Genomic DNA, 22,869 nt, shown 5'->3' with positions numbered 1-22,869 from the left:
TAAGATAAATATGTTCTTCATTTCTTCATTTCTATCTAAAAATGGTGTTTGTAAAATACATATTCACTAACCATCAAACTATAGTCATTTTAACCTCATACCTTTGAGATGGGGCTTAATGAAAAATACCTTTGAGATAGGGCTTAATGAAAACTGCACTTAGGCACAAAAACTTCAATGTTTGAAGTCTTTATTACACAACAGATTATAGGGCACGCATTTATGAACCCTTCACAAACTCTGTATTGGCTCAAGTTTCTACATGGAAATAATAAAACAGAAGCTTCATTGATATTGCAAGCTCAGTAAGTCATCTGCTTTTTCAAGGAGACTGGATTTGCAGAGTCGTCCATACTGTGTATATGGTTTTGGTTAGCATACGAGGCCTGTTGCAATATCGACTTTACTGTTCCCATGATATTCCTTGCCATGTATGCATGGCACCTTGGGCTATGACATGCTCCAAATTGCTCCATCTCTAGGACATTAACTATAAACTCGTTACATCTTGCTATGTTGTGTCAAGACTGAACTTCAATGCTAATTGTTTTTCCTTTCACTTCCTTGCGATGCATGATTTTTGATGAATTCCAGATAGTGCAACAGTATTCACTATGTGTATAGCGAGTAGTGCTCACAAAGCTTAAGTACATAGAGAGGCATTTGAGGAAAGAATGCTCCAAGTGAAAATATATATCCATGCTCTCTATAATTATAGCTGAAGAGCTCCATTGGATGTGGAAGCGTTTAACTCATTACTCTCTCTACACCGTCATATATAACTCACAACACCCAAAATCTTCTCACATTCTCTCATGTCTCACACTCAAGATCATGAAGAAAAAAACCTAACCCTGGGAGAAAAACTTTGAGAATATCAGTTGAAACACGAGAAATGAAGGTTAGTTTAAAGTTGTGAGCTCCATTACTCTCATTTACTATGTTGTGAATCGTGAGAAGAGAAACAATGAATGAATATTCGTGAAAATGTGATAATCTAATTCGCCCTCCATTGTTAATTTGCTTATATTTGTTTATCAAATAACCAGTGGTGTCGAATGTGAAAGGTCACATCTTCCATATGCATAGCAATAGTTATTATTAACTTTACAAGATATTATAGTCTTATGACCTTCAAAAACATGTGACTAGTCTTAGGTTTCTTATTTTTTAAATGTTTTTTTCTAGCATATATATGTCGAAGAAGACATTTATTTTCCACATGGGTGGAACTGTGAAAAGGTCAATTGGGTCTATTAGGTGAGTATGTGGATGGGGCTGTGTATGAAAAACATGATACTGATTCAGATTTTCTGTGTTTTAGAACCTTAATTACTAAATATTAATGTTGAATTTGGTAAAAAAAGATGTGTATTTTATGTATTATAATGATTCTTTTGCTTTGTAATGATGTAATAAGACCTTACTTTTCACAATAGTGCATAATGACACTAGCATTGTTGGTTTGTTGAAGTTAATAGATAAGGTAGAGTTCTATTATGAACATGGGTCTACTGATCATCCTTTGCTTGGTGGGGATTTTCCTCAAAATGTTTGTCAAATGCCAGGGATATCTGGGAAAATTGACCATGGTGATTGATGTGTGTGTGTGTATTAAATACCGGATCAAGAAAAAATATATAGGTATAAGTTTCTTGTATTTTTAGGCTTGTTAGGTTGGCACGCGCCTACACCAAATACGCCCCCATTAAAGGGCACTCGGTCTGGTCAAAGTCAAACCCAAAAGTTGTTGCGTCTAGCACTGGTCCACCCCGTTGGCCTATCAGATCCAAACACCATCTGGATCTGGCAAGTGTTGCCAAACCGAAGATGAGTTTAGCACACGCCATGTCCCATTATGTAGAAGGCGTCAAGACATTTCAAACACCATCATGAAAAACGGTATTTAATGACCGAACGACTCTTTCTTGAAAGGCACGAGGGCCACTTACGTTTTGGTGCGTGCATGACGCTTGCTAGCAAGGTTTTCTTTTTAATATTTAACAATTATTAAAATACAAAAATTCCCCTAAATTAAGTTGAAATTAAACAAAAAAAACTATAATGAAAAGACCACAAAACCCCTAGATGATAGTATTATTTTGCTTATCTATCTCTATTTTTTTATTAAAAAAAAAACTAGGCTCATAGGCCTCTCTCGTGCTCACATGCCTAGGCTTTGTTGTGACTGGCCTTTAAGTTTTTGTATTGGCTATTTAGGTTTTTTTGGCCTTTTTTATCTTTGAGGTTTTTTTATCCATTAATGTGGTTTTTTTTCTTCGGGTTATTTAGCCTAATTTTTTTTTTCAATTCTATCATTTAATATAGGTTTTTTATTTAATTTTATATTTCAATATTGGGTTGATGATAAATAAGTTTTTGTATTGTTTATAATATAATAAAAGTTTTTTGGCTTTTTTTTTATCTTTTGGTTTTTTTTCCAATCCCATCCTTTGTTATGGGGTTTTTATTTTCTCTAAGTTTTTTTACCTTCTTTTTTTATTTATTGTTTTTTTTTTCATTTCATCATTTAATATAGATAGTTTATTTAATTTTATTCTCTAGCATTGGGTTAATTTCATTTTTTTAGACCTACCTAGTGAAAAAATATAATATTATAATAACTCTTATATGATTTAATTTAAAACTTATACTAAGTAAATAATCAAGTCAAGATTTTTCAAATTTAAACTACTATATTGAGTTTCATAACAATATTTTTTTGTTTTGTTTTTATATTCGCTTAACACTTGCTTTACATTATGTCACAGTTCGATTAGAGCTAGTTTGACTATGAAATTTTTTAAATAACTTAGTAAATTTTTAAATTTAAATTATTATATCTAATGATATATGAATTGTTGATGATAATATTTTTGTTTTGGTTGACGTGTGTGATAATAACTTGATGATACAAGAATATAGATGATTCAATGAGAAAAGATTTATTTATTTAATTGTGATCAATAAAAAGGTATAAATAATATAATCTGAAGTTTATTGATAGAAAGGTATAAATAATATAAATGTACATACAATACTCTTAAAAAATATTTTTCAAGCAATAATTATTGATAGAAAGGTATAAATAATATAATCTAAATTTTACTAAAATATTTATATTTAATGACAATATAAACATAGTATTATATCATAAAAAAGGAACTATCAATATCACATTCTATTATAAAAAAAATAATAACAAAAGGTAGCAATATCTGTGCAAGTGATTGTCTTTAACATAATATATCAACATAATATTATCTTATCAAGTAAAGATAAATAAATATTTCAAAAAAGTAATCAATAATGAATCTGGATATAGACTTATAATGAAAATTTTTCCAAATTATATATTTCAAATATAAATTTATTATAAAGTATGAGGACACAAAAACATAAGAAAATAATTTCAAATATAAATTAATCAAGTGAAAAAAAAAAATTTCTCCTTTTTATTTTATTCAATCAATTTAATTTTTGTCTCTATTTATATTATCGTTTGCTTGAATAAACAAATTATTTTAATAAAAAAATTTAACAAATACAACCAGACAAATATCTTATTTTTTAAAATTAAATATTTTGATCTATATTTGTCTTTTAATTTTTTAAATTTTATTTTTAGGTATTATTAATGACTTTTTATTTATTTATTCATACAAATAGTTTTTAATTTATTTAATTAGATATATGCATAAAAATTTTGATTTGAAATTAATTTTTTTTAAACTATAAAAATATATAAAAAAACTTGAATATATAATTTTTTTTATAGAAAAAAAATATATAACCTACCAAACACAGGTTACATAAATAGTATACACACAGAATATATATATATATATATATATATATATATATATATATATATATATAGAGAGAGAGAGAGAGAGAGAGAGAGAGAGAGATCAACCAACCAATTGTTGTTTACTATATTTAATAGAAGCACTCTATTTCTCTAGGAACATGTCTACATATTTTAGTCAAGATAAAATGGAGTTTTTTTTTTTTATTTGGGTATTCTTAAAAGTTTTTAAAGGGTGAGATGAATTTTATTCGGGACTTGTGACTATTTTTTCTAATAAATACGTTTTTAAAAAATGAAATTTGTATTTTTACCTTTACAAAAAGATATAACAATATCTAGAAGAACATTTCATTACAATTGTATCGCGATACTTGAGATCTGTTTTTTAATTTAAAAGTTGTGTAGGTTTTTCAATCTGATAATCTATATTATTTTTTTCTATAATATTTAAATTGTTAAAATATGTTAATCACCCACAATAATGCTCCCCCATTGTTGATCATCTCCATAACTGTATTCACTCCCACCTTTCATCATCCCCTTCCTTCCCTCTCGTTGCCACCGTCTTCATCCAATTATGGCCACAAAGTCGGTGCCGGCACAAGAAACCACCATGACCACCCATGCAATCAATATTACAAAAAGTGGTTACTGCTTGGAAAGTAAAACCTTTCAAAGTCTGATACCACCTGCTACTCCACCACCACCGCATCAACCTCTCTCCATAACCCAATTCATCCTTTCTCTCCTCCACTCCTCTGCCATCCCAACCACCCAAAAAAACTACCTTATCATGCCCTCCACAGGTCAATCTCTCACTTACTCTGAAGCCATCAACCAGATTTACTCTCTTTCTTCATCTCTCAAGAGTCTCTACAATTTAAACAAGAACGATGTCTCTTTTATCCTCTGCCCGCCCTCTCTCCACGTCCCCATTATTTATCTCTCTCTTCTTTATCTTGGTGTCACTATCTCTCCTGCCAACCCCCTAAGTTCGAACTCCGAGCTGACTCACCAAATCCAACTCAGCAAACCCAAGATCGCATTTGCTACATCCCAAACTGCCCACAAGCTTCCTTCTTTTCCCCTTGGCACAATCCTCATTGACTCCCCTGAGTTCATCTCCTTGTTGACTCAAATCTCCAAACGAGACACTGCTACCAACCACGTTGAAGTGAGTCAATCCGACATGGCAGCGATCCTATATTCATCGGGAACAACTGGGAGAGTCAAAGGCGTGTCATTGACTCACAGGAACGTAATAGCGTCAATCGCGGCTTTTCAAATGAGCTCTGTAGAACTTGACCCACATGCGGTTTCGTTGCTTACGCTGCCTTTGTTTCATGTTTTTGGCTTCTTTTTGTTGATAAATGAATTTCGGTGGGGGAGGACGTTGGTTTTGACGGAGAGGTTTGATTTTGAGCAAGTGTTGAAGGTTGTAGAGAGATATAGAGTGAGTGACATGCCTGTGGCGCCAACCATTATTCTGACATTACTGAAATCGGATTTGACTAACAAGTATAATTTGAGTTCATTGCGGAGGTTTAGTTGCGGTGGCGCGCCATTGAGTAAAGAGGTTGCAGAAAAATTCAAAAGGAAATTTCCACAGGCTGAAATAATGCAGGCAAGCCTTTTTTTATCCTTGCTTTTAACTGAATGCAGGATTTTCATTTTTCACGAAGTTAATGTATAGCAACATTAATGTTGTTGAGTAATTAATGATCGTGTGTTATACTTGAGATTTAGGGGTATGGATTAACGGAGGCTGGAGCTGTATCTAGGATAATAGAACCTGAAGAATGTAACCTGCAGCATGCTTCTGTTGGTCGGTTGTTTGGAAATATGGAAGCCAAAATTGTTGATCCTCTAACTGGAGAGGCCTTTGGTCCTGGCAAGAGAGGGGAGCTTTGGTTGCGAGGGCTATCCATTATGAAAGGTAGTGAACATTGACTTGTTGGTTGTTACCTTTCTTCTTTAATGTGTTTCAAAGTGTTATTCTTTTGGTGTGGAAAACAAAAGAGCTGTAGTATACTGGACTGCACGCCAACAGTACAGCGTTTCGCTGTGGTTTTACACTACAAAGAGCAATATGTCAGAGTTTTGCTGACATACTTTGAATCTGCCTCAATTAATAAGAATATGCATCTTGTACCATTGCATACAGCCTTCATGGTTCTTTGCTGCTTTGTCGTTTGATTTTTTAATTGGAACCTGGCATGCATTCATACAACCCTTCTCAGCTTTTCTTAAGCCACCTGCCATGTATACATGTATGCAACTGCTTTGACATTGTTTGGGATGGACCAGAGATACCTTCTAGGTAAATCGCAATGCATATTTGCATCAGGGTATTAATATTGAAATGTGCTATACTGTGGAAAATCTTAGTTTGGCCGCATAAATACCTCGATCAGCATGCATCTTCTTCCTGGTAGAATTGTCTAATATATATTCTGTTCTTGATGCTAAATAGGATGGTTTTAGTACAGGTTATGTAGGAGATGAGAAGGCAACTGCCGAAACCTTGGATTCAGAAGGGTGGTTAAAGACCGGGGATCTTTGTTTATTTGACTCCGAGGGCTTCCTCTACATTGTTGATAGGCTAAAGGAATTGATAAAGTACAAGGCATATCAGGTGATCGAATTATCCGATGCCCTTTCCAGTATAGGATTTACTTCAATAAATGTGAGGATCGTAAATCTCAATCTACTGGTAGAAATATTGTTGTCTTGTCACATCTTTGATAACTTGTAGGTGCCCCCTTTTGAGTTGGAACAATTGCTGCTGTCTAATCCTGAGATTGCCGATGCTGCTGTAATTCCGTAAGTTGTCTCTTCTGCATCTCGTGCTGAGAACTTCATGTTGGTATAATAAGCATGCGAAATGTTGTTTAATTACGCGTCATATGTTTCTGCATTGTAGCAGTTGCTGACAACAAATTAATCTCTCTTTCAAACAAACATATCCCCGGAGCTCTCTTTTGATTGAATAGCTCATTTTTTTCGTTTCTTTGAGATATAAGTTGTATTGATGCATAGACAAGAAACCGATGCGCATAGAATCATATGTCACGAGAGAGAGGGAGAGGGAGAGGGAGAGGGGTAGCATGTGAGATCCAACATGTTTCAAAAATGAAACTTGTTAGAGAATTTTAGGCCACCTGTTCTATTTTTAGTATTGCTTAGAGGTGTGGAGGATAGTATAAGACTAGGCAAGGCCCGCGCTATATCGTGAGTCTGTATTTTTTTTCTGTAAAAATTGATGTGCAAGTGTTGGAAGCACATTTCAAAGAAATAAAACAAATCAAGTTTAATAAGTTGGTTTTGTTTTAATTAGATGGATGTTAAAAAGAATGGACGACAATAGCAAATATATAATTATTTTTTAAGATAGTGTGATAGACATGTAAATACGAAGTTAGATAAAAAAATAAAAAAAAACCCGATCCGATTCAACTCAAAATAGTACGATAAACATATAATTTAGGTAATGAATGACAAGGCTATCCGAGTTAACTCTCAGAACTCATGAGTTAGGTTTTGATTTTTCAATCTTGGAAGAATAGTGAGAGTAAAATTAAAAAATAAAAAAAACCTTATGTACTGTAGCACCATATTCTTTTTTTTTCTTTTTTTTTTTTTGTCTCTTAGAGTAATTTAGTATTTTTAGCGTTTATTAAAAAGCAAAAGGAGTCTATGTATTACGCCGGGCCAAATGTTATTTGATTTAGGAACAAAATAGTCATTAATTTTAGTCTTCTAGTCCACAATAAAAGGAGTATGGTGCTACAGTAAAGACACTGTATAAACTCTCCTTCCCTTTTACTATACCTGTATTATAGAAAGTAGGCAGCATGCATGTCTGGTATTCTTGATCTTGTGTTGCTTTTCGGCAGTTTAGTGAACTGGGGAGAAGATATTCTTAGCTCGTTTATTGAGGAAGCAAGAGAGATTCTTCTGTTAGGAATGACAATGAGAGACTTTACTTTTTGAAATCATTAATGGATAGTTTGCTAGTGGTGGTATTACACAAAAACACTTCGACTGATGAAATTTCTGAATTAAACTGAGATTCTTCTGGCCATTGAACTGCGTGTAATGGTGGATCAGTCCAGGTTTTCTTTTCTTGACTGATATGGAGATAGCAGCAGTAAAATTTGTAGCTCGATAATTTAAGTGCTAATGATAGATGAAAGGTGTATTTAGTGTCATTGTTATTGCAGAGAATAGCCTGCCTTCACAATTTCGTTTGTTTCATCATAATTGGTTTGTTTTTGAAGATACAGATCCACTCGTTTCATTGGTTTTGGTATCTTGGAGCAGGTATCCTGATGAAGAGGCAGGGCAAATCCCCATGGCCTATGTGGTGAGGAAACCAGGAAGCAGCATTACCGAGGCTCAAATCATGGATTCCATTGCAAAACAGGCAAGCTTCTAGCTTTAAGTTTCATTGTTTTCCCTCTTTCATATTAAGATGCATGCACTTAGAAGGCAGGTCTATGGATCAAGTCCGCACAAAATCTTGCTCTCGTTGCATAAAATTATAGAAACAATAATTTAGCCCCGTTTTAATTTAAGAAGCATGTACTTTAAGGCAATACATGGATTATTGCAAACTTATAATAATGTATTCCCGCACCCCACCACAACAAGATTGATAACAAATTCAGAAAAACTGAGATTTACCCACCTCAACAAGATTAATAACAAATTCAGAAAAACTGAGATAAATCTGATAGGAGTGTGATATAATTAAAATATATCTCAAGACACCAATACTATTAAAGTAAAAATCTTCACCATGCGAATACCAATTTACAAACGAGAAGTCTAAGGAAAACGTGATGGAGCCAATTAATCTTCGATAAATCAATTTAGCTTGTTAGAGAACTAAAAAATATGAGAATTTCTCTCACACAAGCGAAATAAATTCGGCATCAATAATATTATCAAGTCTTAATATTTTATTCTTACAAAAAGTATTTCAACTCTTGAAAATAAAGCTGTAATATTAATTGGTCAAACACGCACCCAATTTAAATAAAGCATAAATTAATTAAAATAAAGTTTAAAAATAAATAAAATAATAGTCTAAAATTATTTTTTATCATACATGATAGTGAAAAATACACAAGATAAATAATTGTTAAAGAATTCTTGCTAAACAAAAACTTGATAGCTTATAAAATAAAAATTAAATTTCTATCAACTAATTCTTTTTATTTAATATTTTATCTTTATAAAAATAAGTAAATCGAAGATTACCGCATCACATATGAATTTTATCTTGTCCTCATGCTGCATAAAATGACAAATTTTGTCTAGTCATGAGGAACATGCACTCACTAGAGGCCTGTAATTTATTTCCACAGGTTGCACCATACAAGAAGATAAGACGAGTGGCTTTTACCGATGGGATCCCCAGATCTCCCGCCGGAAAGATCTTGAGGCGGGAGCTCATCAATCATGCTCTCTCCGGTGCTCTCTGTAAATCATAATTTATTTGTTTAAAAAAAAGGGTATGAGTTGTTCTGTTATTACTTTTGGGAGCTGTAAAAAATTTTCTATGTTGATTTCGTAACAGTTACTTACATAATAATATGTAAAACAGTGAGATAAATTGGTTACTTTTAAAATATTTTATATTTAAAAATATATTAAAATAATTTCTTTATTTTTAAAATTTTACTTTTAAAATCAGCATATTAAAATAATTTAAAAAAATTCAAAAACAATTAATTTAAATTTTCAAAAGCATAATATCACACACTGATAAAGTCAGTCTTAACATCAATTGTTGAAAGGGTGGGTGGACCACTTTCAATAAATAAAAAATTAAATAAAAATGGATGAATTTAAGTGATTTACATTTCATTTATTTAAAGATCAAATCTTCGCTATGAACATCTCATGCCTCATTTGTTGAGTTATAGATCAAAGAATGCATTATTATGCCACCTAGGGATTGGGACGCCACTACCATCGGTGAGCATAATTGGAAGTGGAAGTACTGACCAGTTCTGCGATCAATTCAGACTGATTTAATATAAATAAAAAATATAAAAAATATCTAGTTGATTGAAGGAAAAACTTGAGTTAACTGTGTAGTACAGTTAATCCAAGATCGACGAATCAAAACTTGACCCTTAAGCCATTGAGGGTTTTTTTTTTTAAAGAAAATTAGTTGATATAATATCATTTAAATCATTTAAAAAAAATTAAAGTCGACTTCGAATGATCTGGATCAACTCTTCTAATCTATAACCTAAGTTTTATTCCGGATTAACTCCAAGCTAGATTTTAAAGGATTTAATTTCTTATTTCATTGATTAGTTTAAATTAAGGCTTCATAAATGAATTAACAATATAATTTTGTTTTTGCGTTTCAAAAATATTTTTAAAAAATATTGATTTTTTATGTTAAAAATAATTTTTTAAAAAAAAAATTATTTTGATCAATTCTCAAGTGAAAAATATTTTGAAAGGATATTTAAAAAAAACATTGTATTGTGATTCTAGTCAATTTAGAGCCCGTTTGGTGTTGTAATAGTGGTTGTTTTTCAAAGTATTTTTTACTTAGAAATTTATCAAAATAATATCTTGTTAGAATTACCATGTCTCTTACCTAATTAACATGTGGAAATTATTTTGCCATGTGAATTTTTTATTTAGATTTCATCTAAATTTAAAGAAAATAATTACTAATCCTTAAAAAAATAAATCATAAACAGGAAAAGGAAAATATTTTTTATAGGTATAAAACCTCCCTTGCGATCATTCACATTCATGTTTTTTATTTTTTATATAACTAAAATAGCTAGAAAGTCATTTTAGAAATTAAACTCTCAAAAACAAAATCCATATTCTCTGAAGTAAGAGTCCTTAATGTATTTTTTTAAAATAAATTACTTTTAATCATTTTTAAAATTTATTTTTTTAATTAATTATTTTATTATAATAGAAATTAAAAAAGCTATGCATTTAAAGGAATATTGAAAATTAACTATTTTATTTAGTAAAAAGATTTTAAAAATTAATTGATCACCGGTTGAATGGTTGATCAAAGATGCATTAAACTTAATGAATGCTCAAATACAATTTCTTTTTATTTTCATTATAGTTGTCATAGGTTTTTTTTAGTACATTTTTTATTTGTTTATTTTGGCATACTTAACCCATATTACTGTTGATAATTGATAAATGTCTCTACAAGAAAAATATTTTCTTCATTTCTTCTATAGTTGCTCGGTCGTGTTTTCTTTTTATGTGTTTAGATGATATGTAAAATTGTGTTTTTGCAAAATACATATTCACTAACCATCAAACTATAATCATTTTAACCCATACCTTTGAGATAGAGCTTAATGAAAAGTGCACTTGGGGCACAAAAACTTCAATACTTTGAAGTCTTTATTACACAATAGTTAGGGTACACATTTATGAACCCTTCACAAACTCTGTATTGGCTTAAGTGTCTGCATGGAAATAATAAAACAGAAGCTTCATTGATATTGCAAGCTCAGTAAGTCATCTGCTTTTTCAAAGAGACTGAAGTTGCAGAGTTGTCCATATTATGTATATGGTTTTGGTTAGCATACGAGGCCTGTTGCAGTATCAACTTCACTGTTCCCATGATATTCCTTGCCAAGCACGCATAGCACTTTGGGCCATGACCTACTCCAGATTGCTCGATCTCCAGAACATTAACTACAGACTCGTTACATCTTGCTATGTTGTGCCAAGACTGAACTTCAATACTAATTGTTTTTCCTTTCACTTCCTTGCGATGCATGATTTTTTATGAATTCCAGATAGTGCGATAGTATTCGCTATGTGTATAGCGAGTAGTGTTCACAAAGCTTGAGTACGTAGAGAGGCATTTGAGGAAAGAATGCTCCAGGTGAAAATATATATCCATGCTCTCTATAATTATAGCTGGAGAGCTCCATTAGATGTGGAAGCGTTTAACTCATTACTCTCTCTACACCATCATATATAACTCACAGCACCCAAAATCTTCTCACATTCTCTCATGTCTCACACTCAAGATCATGAAGAAGAAAACCTAACCCTGGGAGAAAAACTTTGAGAATATCAATTGAAACACGAGAAATGAAGGTTAGCTTAAAGTTGTGAGCTCCATTACTCTCATTTACTATGTTGTGAATCGTGAGAATAGAAACAATGAATGAATATTCGTGAAAAGGTGATAATCTAATTCGCCCTCCATTGTTAATTTGCTTACATTTGTTTATCAAATAACCAGTGGTCTCGAATGTGAAAGGTCACATCTTCCATAAGCATAGCAATAGTTATTATTAACTTTACAAGATATTATATTCTGATGACCTTCAAAAACATGTGACTGGTCTTAGGTTTCTTATTTTTTAAATATGTTTTTTCTAGCATATATATGTCGAAGAAGACATTTATATTCCACATTGGTGGAATTGTGAAAAGGTCAATTGGGTCTGTTGGTTGAGTATATGGATGGGGCTATGTATGAAGAACATGATACTAATTTAGATTTACTGTGTTTTAGAACCTTAATTACTGAATATTAATGTTGAATTTGGTAAAAAAGATGTGTATTTTATGTATTATAATGATTCTTTTGCTTTGTAATGATGTAATAAGACCTTACTTTTCATAATAGTGCATAATGACACTAGCATTGTTGGTTTGTTGAAGTTAATAGATAAGGTAGAGTTCTATTATGAACATGGGTCAACTGATCATCCTTTGCTTGGTGGGGATTTCCTCAAAATGTTTGTCAAATGCCAGGGATATCTGGGAAAATTGACCATGGTGATTGATGAATCAGATTTTATCATTATATTTTTATGTATCTATTTTTTTTTGTATATATATATTTTAAAAAATATTGGATCAAGAAAAAAATATATAGATATAAGTTTCTCGTATTTTTGAATGCGTTAGGTTGGCATGCGCCTACACCAAATACACCTCCATAGAGGCGCGCTCGCCAGACCCAAAAGTTGTTGCATCTAGTGTTGGTCCACCCCGTTGGCCTGTCAGATCCAGGCATCATCTGGGTCTGGCAAGTGCTACCAAACCAAAAGTAAGTTTAGCACACACCATGTCCCATTATATAGAAGGCATCAAGACATTTCAAATACCATTGTGAAAATACGGTATTTAGTGACCAAACGACTCTTTCTTGAATGGCACGAGAGTTGCCTACCTTTTCGTGCATGCATGACGCCTGCTAGCAAGGTTTTCTTTTTAATATTTAACAATTATTAAAATACAAAAATTCCTCTAGATTAAGTTGAAATAAAACAAAAAAAACTATGATGAAAAGACACAAAACCCCTGGATTGTAGCATTATTAATTTTGCTTATTTGTCTTTTTAAAAAAAAAAAAAAACTTGGCTTATTGGCCTCCCTCAGCCCACATGCTTAGGCTATGTTGTAACAAGCCTTTCTGAGTTTTTATATTGGCTATTTATGTTTTTTTGGTTTTTTTTTTTATCTTTGGGGTTTTTTATCCATTAATGTGGGTTTTTTTTTCTTTGGGTTATTTGTCCTATATTTTTTAATTCTATCTTTTGATATAGGGTTTTTATTTAATTTTACATTTTAATATTGGGTTGATGGTAAATAAGGTTTTGTATTGTTTATAATATAATAAAAAAATTGTGGCTTTTTTTTTTATCTTTTGGTTTTTTTTTCCAATCTCATCCTTTATTATGGGGTTTTTATTTTCTTTGAGTTTTTTGACCCTTTTTTTTATTTATTGTTTTTTTTTTTCATTTCATCATTTAATATAGAGTATTTATTTAATTTTATTCTCCAGCATTGAGTTGATTTCTTTCTTTAAACCTATCTAGTGAAAGAAAATAATATTATAGTAACTCTCATATGATTTAATTTAAAACTCAGGCCAAGCAAATAATCAAGTTAAGATTTTTCAAATTTAAACAACTATATTGAGTTTCATAACAATACTTTTATTTTGTTTTTATATTCACTTAACACTTACTTTACATGATATCACAGTTCTATTAGAGCTAGTTTGACCTTGAAAATTTTTAAATAATTTTAGTAAATTTTTAAATTTAATTTATTATATCGAATGATATATGAATTGTTGATAATAATATTTTTATTTTGGTTAACGTGTGTGATAAGAACTTGACGATACATGAATATAGATGACTTAATAAGAAAAGATTTATTTAATTAATTGCGGTCAATAGAGTTATTAGACAAAAATTTAAAAAAATGTGTTCTTCCTTTATACAATGTATGTATAGTGTGTTTGGCTTTTTTTTTTTTCGTTTTTTACAACATTTTGAAACCTAAAACGTATTATATATATATATATATATATATATATATATATATATATATATATATATATATATATAAAAGAATAACAAAAGGTAGCAATAACTATGCAAATGATTGTCTTTAACATAATATATCAACATAATATTATCTTACCAAATAAAGATAAACAAATATTTCAAAAAATTAATCAATAATTAATTTGGGTATATATAGACTTATAATGAAAATTTTGCCAAATTTTATATTTCAAATATAAATCTATTATAAAGTACGAGCACACGAAAACACAAGACAATAATTTTAATTAAGTTAAATGAAGTAAAATAAAAAGAAATGCATAGTAATAGTCAAAATATTGCATGCACAGCAAAAACAAATCCAAAATAAATAGTAAAAGTATAGAACTGCCAAAAAGTAAACTCACACAAATACATAAAACATCATAAGTTTCAACTCAATCAACCTAAAAAATTAATATGGCATATTTATTGAAGAAAAAATGCATGCAAATCTAACAACAATGATTGTAAATAATGAAATATATATAACGTATAAAAATGTATGAAACTATAAATAAAAATTTATGAAACCTAATCTAAAAAATATATGAAAAACTGAGTACAAAATAAATATTAAAAAAACTATAAAAAGCACTAAATTATCAAATTATAAAAACAAAAACATCTTCATGCTATCAGGGATAAAAATAAAATGATAGAAATCAAAAACTACTCAAAATAAAAGAGATGTTTGCACACAAAAAATGCATCAAAAACAAAACACAAAAGCCTCGGACCAATTCATATGATCTTATTATAAAAACATTCAAGAGATTATTGAAAAAAAAAACAATAATATTGCAAAAATATTTAGAGAAAGCAACATTTAAATTTCAAACTGCTTTTTTTTTGTCTAAAGATATATAAAAATAATACTTTTCTAGTTTTTTTTTAATGGTTTTGAATTTCTAATATAAAAAATTAAAAAAATATTATTTTAATATATTTTTATTTAAAAAATATTTTTTCAAAAATACTCTACATTTGTTAAACACACTCTAAAGACCCATTTGTTTAGTGAAAATTAATTTCCTGAAAACTATTTTTAAATTTTTGTGTGCTTGTTATCAAAAGAAAAGTTTGTAAATGAAAAATATTTTTTAGTTAAAGAAAATTAAGCTTGTTTTTGAAGAAAATTTTTTAATTTTGAATGGAAAACACTTTCTATAAGTTATGAAAAATTTAAAAATATCTTATTATTTATTAATTATATCAGATTTGGTCCTCAATCTTTTTATTATTATATATTTAGTTAATTTTTTTTTTCAATTTTGTCTCTTAGAATTTAATTTAATTTGATTATCATATCAATTTTAATTTTAATTTTTTTATTGTTATTTTTTTTATTGAAATTATTTATCTATCAGATTTGGTTCCTATTTTTTTATTGTTATTTATTTTACTTAAAATAATTTATGAAAATAATTTTTTTAATTTCATCATTTTTTAATTTTTTAATTTGTTAGATTTGATCTTTGTTTGGGTGCTATTTATTTTATTTAAAATAATTTATAAAACTAGATTATTATTTTTTCAATTTTATTCTTCTTAAATTTTTTTATTTATCAGATTTGATTTATGTTTTTTTAATAAACATAAAAAATAATAAGTTATTTTTTTATTTATTTTCTGTTATATAATCAAATACTAAAAAATATTTTTTAATTTATTTTCTATAATATTATTAAATATTAAAAAATATTTTATTTTTTAAAAATATTTTTATGAAAACTAATTTTCACAGTCACGTTAAAAAAAGAAACCTTTATACTCTCCATGAACAACAGTTATGACATTGACAAGAAAAAAAAAATAATAGAAAAAAGAAATGTCTTCCCTTCCTTGAAAGGCAGCCACCATACAAGTTATTAAGAAAATATATAAAAAAATAATATCGAGGCTTGTAGCTCAGCGATAGAGGTTAGGTTTGAGCCTTAGCGTATATGTTTGTCATCCCCATGATGTTTTATCTATTTACTGGGCTTGCAGGGTATTCAGTGGGTCCGGGGATTAATTGTGATGCGCGTAAACTGACACGGACATCCCGGGTTATAAAAATAAAATAATATACATATATATATATATATATAAAATAGTGATTATTTTTTAAAATATTATTTTTTAAAAATTTATTTTTGATATTAATATATGAAAATAATTTTGAAAGTATAAATTTGTATTGAATAGCATTTGAGTCACGTTAGCAAATTCTACCTAAAATATTCATTACAAACTTAAAAGAATCTTTCATTTGAATAGTAGTAATAATAATAATAATAATCAACCCATTAGTCAAACAAATACAAAACAGAAAACGACAGATCTGCTCCCAAATATATCTCTGACAGTTTCCCTCTTCTCCTTCAACCAAGACCACACACGCACAGACTGAAACAGAAACAGAGACACAAGCATTGAAACTCTTCTTCCTCGTCCATTTTGCTCGTCTTCCATATCAAGATGGCAATGGAGTCAATCAACCCAAGAACTGGTTTCTGCCAACAAACCAAAACCTTTCACAGTCTCAGGCCACCTACTCCATTTCCACCACCCCATCAGCCTCTCTCCATCACCCATTTCATCCTCTCTCTCCTCCAATCCTCCACCGTCCCCACCACTACCACCACCTACCTCACCATCCCCTCCACAGGCGAGTCTATAACTTACTCTCAAGCCATCGACCAAATTCACTCTCTTTCTTCATCTCTCAAGAACCACTACTCTTTAAACAACAAGGACGTTGCTTTTGTCCTCTGCCCACCTTCCCTCCACGTCCCCGTTCTTTATTTATCTCTTATGTACCTCGGTGTCATCATCTCTCCCGCCAATCCGCTGAGTTCAGACTCCGAATTGGCTCACCAAATCCAACTCTGTAAACCCAAGATCGCCTTTGCCACCTCCCAAACTGCTCACAAGCTTCCCTCCCTCCCTCTTGGCACCATCCTCATTGACTCCCCCGAGTTCACCTCCTTGTTGACTCAGCCCAAACCACAAGCCAAACAACCCCGGGTTGAAGTGAGTCAGTCTGACATTGCGGCTATTCTTTACTCCTCAGGCACAACAGGGCGAGTCAAAGGAGTGGCATTGACTCACCGGAACTTAATCGCTTTAATCTCCGGTTTTCATCACAACATGAAAGAACCCGAACCGAATCAACCTGAGCAACCTCCAGTTTCTCTGTTTATATTGCCTTTGTTTCATGTTTTTGGGTTCTTTATGTCAATAAATGCGTTCTCGAGAGGGGAGACTTTGGTCTTGATGGAGAGATTTGATTTCTTACAAATGTTGAAGCATGTAGAAAAATATAGAGTTACTTACATGCCGGTGTCGCCACCGCTTATTGTGGCGTTTGTGAAATCGGATCTGACTGAGAAGTATGATTTGAGTTCGCTAAGATCACTTGGCTGCGGTGGCGCACCGCTAGGGAAGGAGGTTGCTGATAAGTTTAAAGAGAAATTTCCACACGTTGAAATAGTACAGGTGATCCCTTTTTGAGACTTCAATCAATAGATTTTGATTTAAATTGCTAAAGGGAAACCTTATATTTGCTAAAATTAATAATAACTGTCTATATGTTATTGTCCTGATCACTAGTGTCATCGGTGTGTTTGCTACTTTCATTTCATGTGCTGAGCAAAGTAATATATGGGTGGAAAAAAGCAGTTGATGGCTTTACTTAAATGCAATGCTTTTTGGTATGAAAGCTTTTTCAGCCTGAGAAAGCACTTTTTCGATGGCACCAACTAACACATAATTTTAGAACTCTGTAAATTAAATTTAGTGGGGACACTCATCAACAATGTTTATGTTGTTCTATTATTGATGGTGGATTTGGTCAATTTTCAACATCTTGTTAGTTTATTGAATCATTGAAGTTGAATAGTACTGGTCAGCATTTACAATTCATGCACCTATTGACCCCGTTTGAGGCTAGTTTGAATGGTAAGCCAAGTGGAGCAGTTACTGACGTTGAATGTGGTGTTTTTTAGAAAAGTTATTGCGTTTTGACTACGTTGTTTAATAAAATGATCGTGTGAGTGTTTGACGATTAATGCATTTTGAAAATGTTGTTGAGTAAGGATTGTGCGTTGTATTTGGAATTATAGGGATATGGGTTGACTGAGACTGGAGGAGGGGCAACAAGGACTCTAGGACCTGAAGAGACTAGCCAGCATGCTTCTGTCGGTCGCCTGTCTGAAAATATGGAAGCTAAAATTGTTGATCCTGAAACTGGAGAGGCCTTGGTTCCTGGCCAGAGAGGGGAGCTTTGGTTACGAGGGCCAACTGTCATGAAAGGTAGAGATCATGGACATATTGGCTGTTAATTTTTAATGCATTTCAACCGGTCCTTGTTACTCTTTTTTTCAGGCCACCTGACACAGAAAAATGCATCTCACCTGACAAGCATTTATGTGGAATTTTTGGACATAGTGTAGGATAGAGTTCAAATATTTTACCCCTTTTTAGATGCTAATCTGGGACAGATAGAAGTTCATATACACCATGGTATTCACTGAATATGCTGGTTAATTGAAAGACAGACAAATAAATTACCATTCTAATAAGCTTGTTCTTTAACGAGCAGAGCAATGGTGTTAGTGCAGGTTATGTAGGAGATGAGAAGGCAACTGCGGAAACCTTACATCCAGAAGGTTGGTTAAAGACTGGGGATCTTTGTTATTTTGACTCGGACGGGTTCCTTTACATTGTTGATAGGCTAAAGGAGTTGATTAAATACAAGGCATTTCAGGTGATTGGATTATATTAGCATGGTCTTGACTGCAATGGACATTAGGATTGCAAATCTAATTTGAACTATCAGGAATGTTGTTATCTCACCATCTGATTGATTATTTTCAGGTGCCCCCTGCTGAGTTGGAAAAGTTACTTCAGTCTAATCCTGAAATTGCTGATGCTGCTGTGATTCCGTAAGTTGTCTAGCTGTTTCATCTGCTACTCATGCCGCAATGTCATGCTGGTATATTTATACTTGTGTATGCAGGGCGTTGCTTTTGTTTCATTGATTTCAGCATCAATTTCTAACACCAAACAGCTGGCTATTTCACACAGACACGAGTCTGAAGTTCTCTTTGATTCATTAGCTCATTCCTGAAACATGATGGATCACATGCTATTTTTCTATTTCTTAAAATTTGATCCTATGTGTATATTTTTCGCAATATAGTACTTTTGCTCTTGCTTCAAATTCTTTTTGCTGGTTTTGTAAGTTTATCCTAGCTTGTTTTATTTATTGAGGAAGCAAGAGAGATTCTTCTGTTGAGGATGACAATCAAAAAGAGTGTACTTGTTGATAACTTGCTGCATGGATTAGATAAGATATCTCAATTCATGAAAACTGTGAATTTCCTCTTCTGGTGCTTTTTTCTTGGGGAAATCCAACTTTTTTCTTTTGACAGATACCGTTAAAATGTATAAGGTGATCATTTTACTTACCAGTTGTATTGTTCTAGTTATTTTTAAGGGTAAATGTTTATGGAAATGTATTTAGTATCAGATTCTTCCAGTGAATTTCTTGCTTTCAGAATCTACTTATTTATTTATTTATTTATGTTTGATTCTACTGAAGATCCTGATCCACTTATCATTTGGTTGTTGTTATTTCGGAGCAGGTACCCTGATGAAGAGGCAGGGGAAATACCTATGGCCTATGTGGTGAGGAAACCTGGAAGCAATATTACTGAGGCTCAAATCATGGATTCCATTGCAAAACAGGTAAGCTTCTGGATAAACCATGATGATTTGGCACCTCTTAATTTAAGATGCAGATACTTGCACGCATCTATGGATCACTACCATATTAAATCTTGCCCTGTTGTTGCATAAAATGACAAATTGGTTAGGTGGTGTCTCTTATAATATGCCTTGTGGGATCACTTATTTTTGTATTTGCCATGTGAGAGAACAATATCCCCATTAAAATATAGAGATCCTTTGGAATAGGACATTCTGCTTCTGGAATTCAGATCTATTGGTTGATTTCCTTGGTTGGCTACAGAACAACTTGCAGAATTCTGAATTCTGAATTTGACTTGAGATGGCATGTTTTAATTTTCTCCTCCCTGGGGCGTAGGATGTCCTTCTCAGTTTATTTTTCAGTTGTCTGATCACTTCCCCACTTCTAGCCAGGTTACCTGATAGAAGTAAATTATAACCATTGAGTGACTTTTTCCCCAAAAATAGAACTTTGCTGTTAACAGCCTTTAAATGAGCAGCCAGATAGCAAACAATTACAGTCAAACGTATGCTCTCTCATTTAAGGATGATTCCCTATGATGGTACCATGTCATGCTCAAAACTAATCATTTCTTCTTGCAGGTTGCACCATACAAGAAGATAAGACGAGTGGCCTTCATCAGTGCCATTCCAAAATCTCCCGCAGGAAAGATCCTAAGGCGGGAGCTGGTCAATCATGCTCTCTCTGGTGCTTCGTCCAAATTATGATCCATTTATTGAAAACAATAATTGCATGAAGGCCAGATGTCTAGCAGGGAAATACAGGTCAACATTCTAATAATCTATCCAAAGCTAGGATCAATCATCATCAGCTAGTCATAGATCCAGGCTCGACCTGAGGAGATTTCTGGCGGAGTCTGCTGATCTCTTCGTTGAATATCATGTTGTCCGAACCCACCTCAGGCCCCATGAGGTTTTCCATCCTTGTAAAATAACAGTTCCACCCCCAGGGTATTTTTTGGCAGACACTATGCTGTTAATTCAGACATCTGATAATAATATTGATGTTCATTGTTCATGAACCTATGGTATACTGTTTTTCATTCTGGGTAATAACATCTTCCTTTCAGACATAGATACTGCTTCGATACGTGATATCTTCGTTAGAACTGGTTACGATTGCGGGATGCTGAGGGGCGCTTTCCGAGTTTTTATTTATTTATTTAATTATATGATAATTATAATAAATATTAAAAAAAGACAATAATTTAAATGTTGAAGAAAAAATATATTTTATTTATAAAAGCTCTCTTTTTTTTAACATTATTTTTTTTATTGGCAACATAGTTTATTGAATAAATATTAAAAACAATTAAAATAAATATTCATAAAAACTTCCAATAATTCATGTATTTCACATAAATATATTTTATATTATAAGTAATAATGTTTTTTAAAGAAAAATTTATTATGATTAGAAAAGTAAGTCTTAATTAAAAAGAAAGAAAACTAAATTCCATCAACCTTTCACTACGGAGCAAGACTAAGTATACAGTGGATCGCAACAATGTACTACCAATTTTGCCCTACATGTTTGTGGGGAAAACTGGAAAAGGCTGAGTTTTGGGGGGTAAAAATGTAAAATAGTTTTTTTACGGGATTCAATTGACATTACCAATCTATTTGGGGGTAAACGGGTTTCTTCATATTTTTATTGAACGGTTAAATTACTAATCTACCATTTAAAAACTAAAAACATAACACAAGGGCAAGGGGTGTTTTTGGTTTTTTAAATTTTTTTGAACAATATGATTATTTAAATACACTTGCAATTTTGTTTTTTACTTGGGTTTAGGAGTGTTTTCTTCATTTCTATTTGGCTTTTCTGTAATTGTTAAAGGGTGATTGAGTCTTTTGATATATAGGCGTTGTTTTAGACGGTGTGGCTGCAATAGAATTTTTTCTCCTGTCCTCCTTTTCTTTCTCCTCTTGAGCAAATTATATAAGCGTTTTTTCATTGTTTTATTTACACAATATGATCCTTATTTTTTTAATTTTTTTCTATTTTGTTTTCTTATTGGTAACATAGTTTATTGAATAAAAATTATTTGAAATTTCAGCTATTTATCTGAAATTTAACTCGCTGGGACTGCATCGTTCAGCATAAAAATCTGGTGAGGAATTCATTGATATGATGCAATATATATATTGCAGGTTGTGAGAGGGAGGGGGGAGTGGTTTAAATTACAAATTCATTTTATTCAAATCTGCATATGATTCTGTACACACCTGGAAATTTTTTGAATCTGATTCCTGATTGTTCTGTAGTTGTCTTCCTGATACATTTCCATAATTTCTAACAATCTAATATTGAAGTATACATTAACATAATTTAATGGGAAAACTTTGTAAAGATCATGTTTTGTTCCATCTTACAAGATTTTAGCTTTCAACAGAACAGTTGTTCTGGTGTCTGCCTTGTGCTCAGTTAGCAGGGGAAAAATAAATGGTGGGACTTGAAAAATAAAAGGAAAGAATTAAGATATTCAATGCACGCACCCACCAGGCGATCTTGTTTACCGAAGTATATTGGTGGCGGTGCTTTTCAACGGCTTGAGTTTAAAAACATTATATATAATGTTTGCTAGAGAGATATAATAGAAAAGCTTCTGTAGCACAGTGGTAGTGCATTTGCCTTTTAAGCAAGAAGTCGTGAGTTCGAACCTCACCAGGGGCATTCTAGTTTTTAATTTTTTTCACTAATCATTCTTCTTCATGTTTAACTATTGTACTTGTGTCGAAACCAAGCAAATTTAGTAGTTTTCCAATATCGTTGCCTGCTGTGGTTGGATCCAAAAACTTTTCAACATAATAAAAAAAAAATGTATTTAAATGTTGCTAACTTCTAGTTAAAAAAAAAATCAAACCATGCAAGTTTTAACCTATTAAGATAATTTATATTACCGATAAAAATATAATTTGATTAAA

The 22,869-nt window shown here is 31.6% G+C and overlaps 2 protein-coding genes and 1 non-coding gene across 4 annotated transcripts; all 3 read left to right on the top strand.

The window, feature by feature from the left end:
- The first annotated feature begins 4,275 nt into the window (after positions 1-4,275).
- Positions 4,276-9,431, top strand: LOC133678671 (4-coumarate--CoA ligase-like 9). 2 transcript variants are annotated; one of them, XM_062101103.1, is made up of 6 exons: positions 4,276-5,435; positions 5,558-5,747; positions 6,301-6,497; positions 6,567-6,634; positions 8,135-8,237; positions 9,184-9,431. In XM_062101103.1, the coding sequence occupies exons 1-6, from the start codon at positions 4,389-4,391 to the stop codon at positions 9,307-9,309; spliced, it is 1,731 nt and encodes a 576-aa protein (XP_061957087.1). In that variant the 5' UTR covers positions 4,276-4,388; the 3' UTR covers positions 9,310-9,431. The 2 variants fall into 2 exon arrangements, with proteins under 2 accessions (XP_061957087.1, XP_061957088.1); XM_062101104.1 differs by having other exon boundaries at positions 4,277-5,435; positions 6,301-6,446.
- Positions 9,432-16,538: 7,107 nt separating this feature from the next.
- Positions 16,539-20,963, top strand: LOC133678603 (4-coumarate--CoA ligase-like 9). The gene is made up of 6 exons (XM_062100979.1): positions 16,539-17,667; positions 18,294-18,483; positions 18,792-18,937; positions 19,048-19,115; positions 19,818-19,920; positions 20,524-20,963. The coding sequence occupies exons 1-6, from the start codon at positions 16,648-16,650 to the stop codon at positions 20,647-20,649; spliced, it is 1,653 nt and encodes a 550-aa protein (XP_061956963.1). The 5' UTR covers positions 16,539-16,647; the 3' UTR covers positions 20,650-20,963.
- A 1,583-nt stretch (positions 20,964-22,546) lies between these two features.
- TRNAK-UUU (transfer RNA lysine (anticodon UUU)) lies at positions 22,547-22,618 on the top strand. Its single transcript has one exon. It is a non-coding gene; the product is annotated as a tRNA-Lys (tRNA).
- Positions 22,619-22,869: the final 251 nt, after the last annotated feature.

The sequence above is a fragment of the Populus nigra genome, chromosome 18 (assembly GCF_951802175.1).
Source record: "Populus nigra chromosome 18, ddPopNigr1.1, whole genome shotgun sequence".
NCBI classification, from domain to species: Eukaryota; Viridiplantae; Streptophyta; class Magnoliopsida; order Malpighiales; family Salicaceae; genus Populus; species Populus nigra.
Note: the sequence above shows the minus strand (reverse complement) of the source record. Positions and strands in the feature narration are given on the sequence as shown.

What these genes read in the sequence shown, in the direction of transcription:
- LOC133678671 (XM_062101103.1), top strand. Translation starts at nt 4,389, where the DNA reads ATGGCCACAAAGTCGGTGCCGGCACAAGAAACCACCATGACCACCCAT. An exon ending in GCCGATGCTGCTGTAATTCC is followed by an intron (nt 6,635 to 8,134) that starts GTAAGTTGTCTC and finishes ATCTTGGAGCAG; the next exon opens with GTATCCTGATGAAGAGGCAG. An exon ending in TGGATTCCATTGCAAAACAG is followed by an intron (nt 8,238 to 9,183) that starts GCAAGCTTCTAG and finishes TTATTTCCACAG; the next exon opens with GTTGCACCATACAAGAAGAT.
- LOC133678603 (XM_062100979.1), top strand. Translation starts at nt 16,648, where the DNA reads ATGGCAATGGAGTCAATCAACCCAAGAACTGGTTTCTGCCAACAAACC. An exon ending in GCTGATGCTGCTGTGATTCC is followed by an intron (nt 19,116 to 19,817) that starts GTAAGTTGTCTA and finishes ATTTCGGAGCAG; the next exon opens with GTACCCTGATGAAGAGGCAG. An exon ending in TGGATTCCATTGCAAAACAG is followed by an intron (nt 19,921 to 20,523) that starts GTAAGCTTCTGG and finishes TTCTTCTTGCAG; the next exon opens with GTTGCACCATACAAGAAGAT.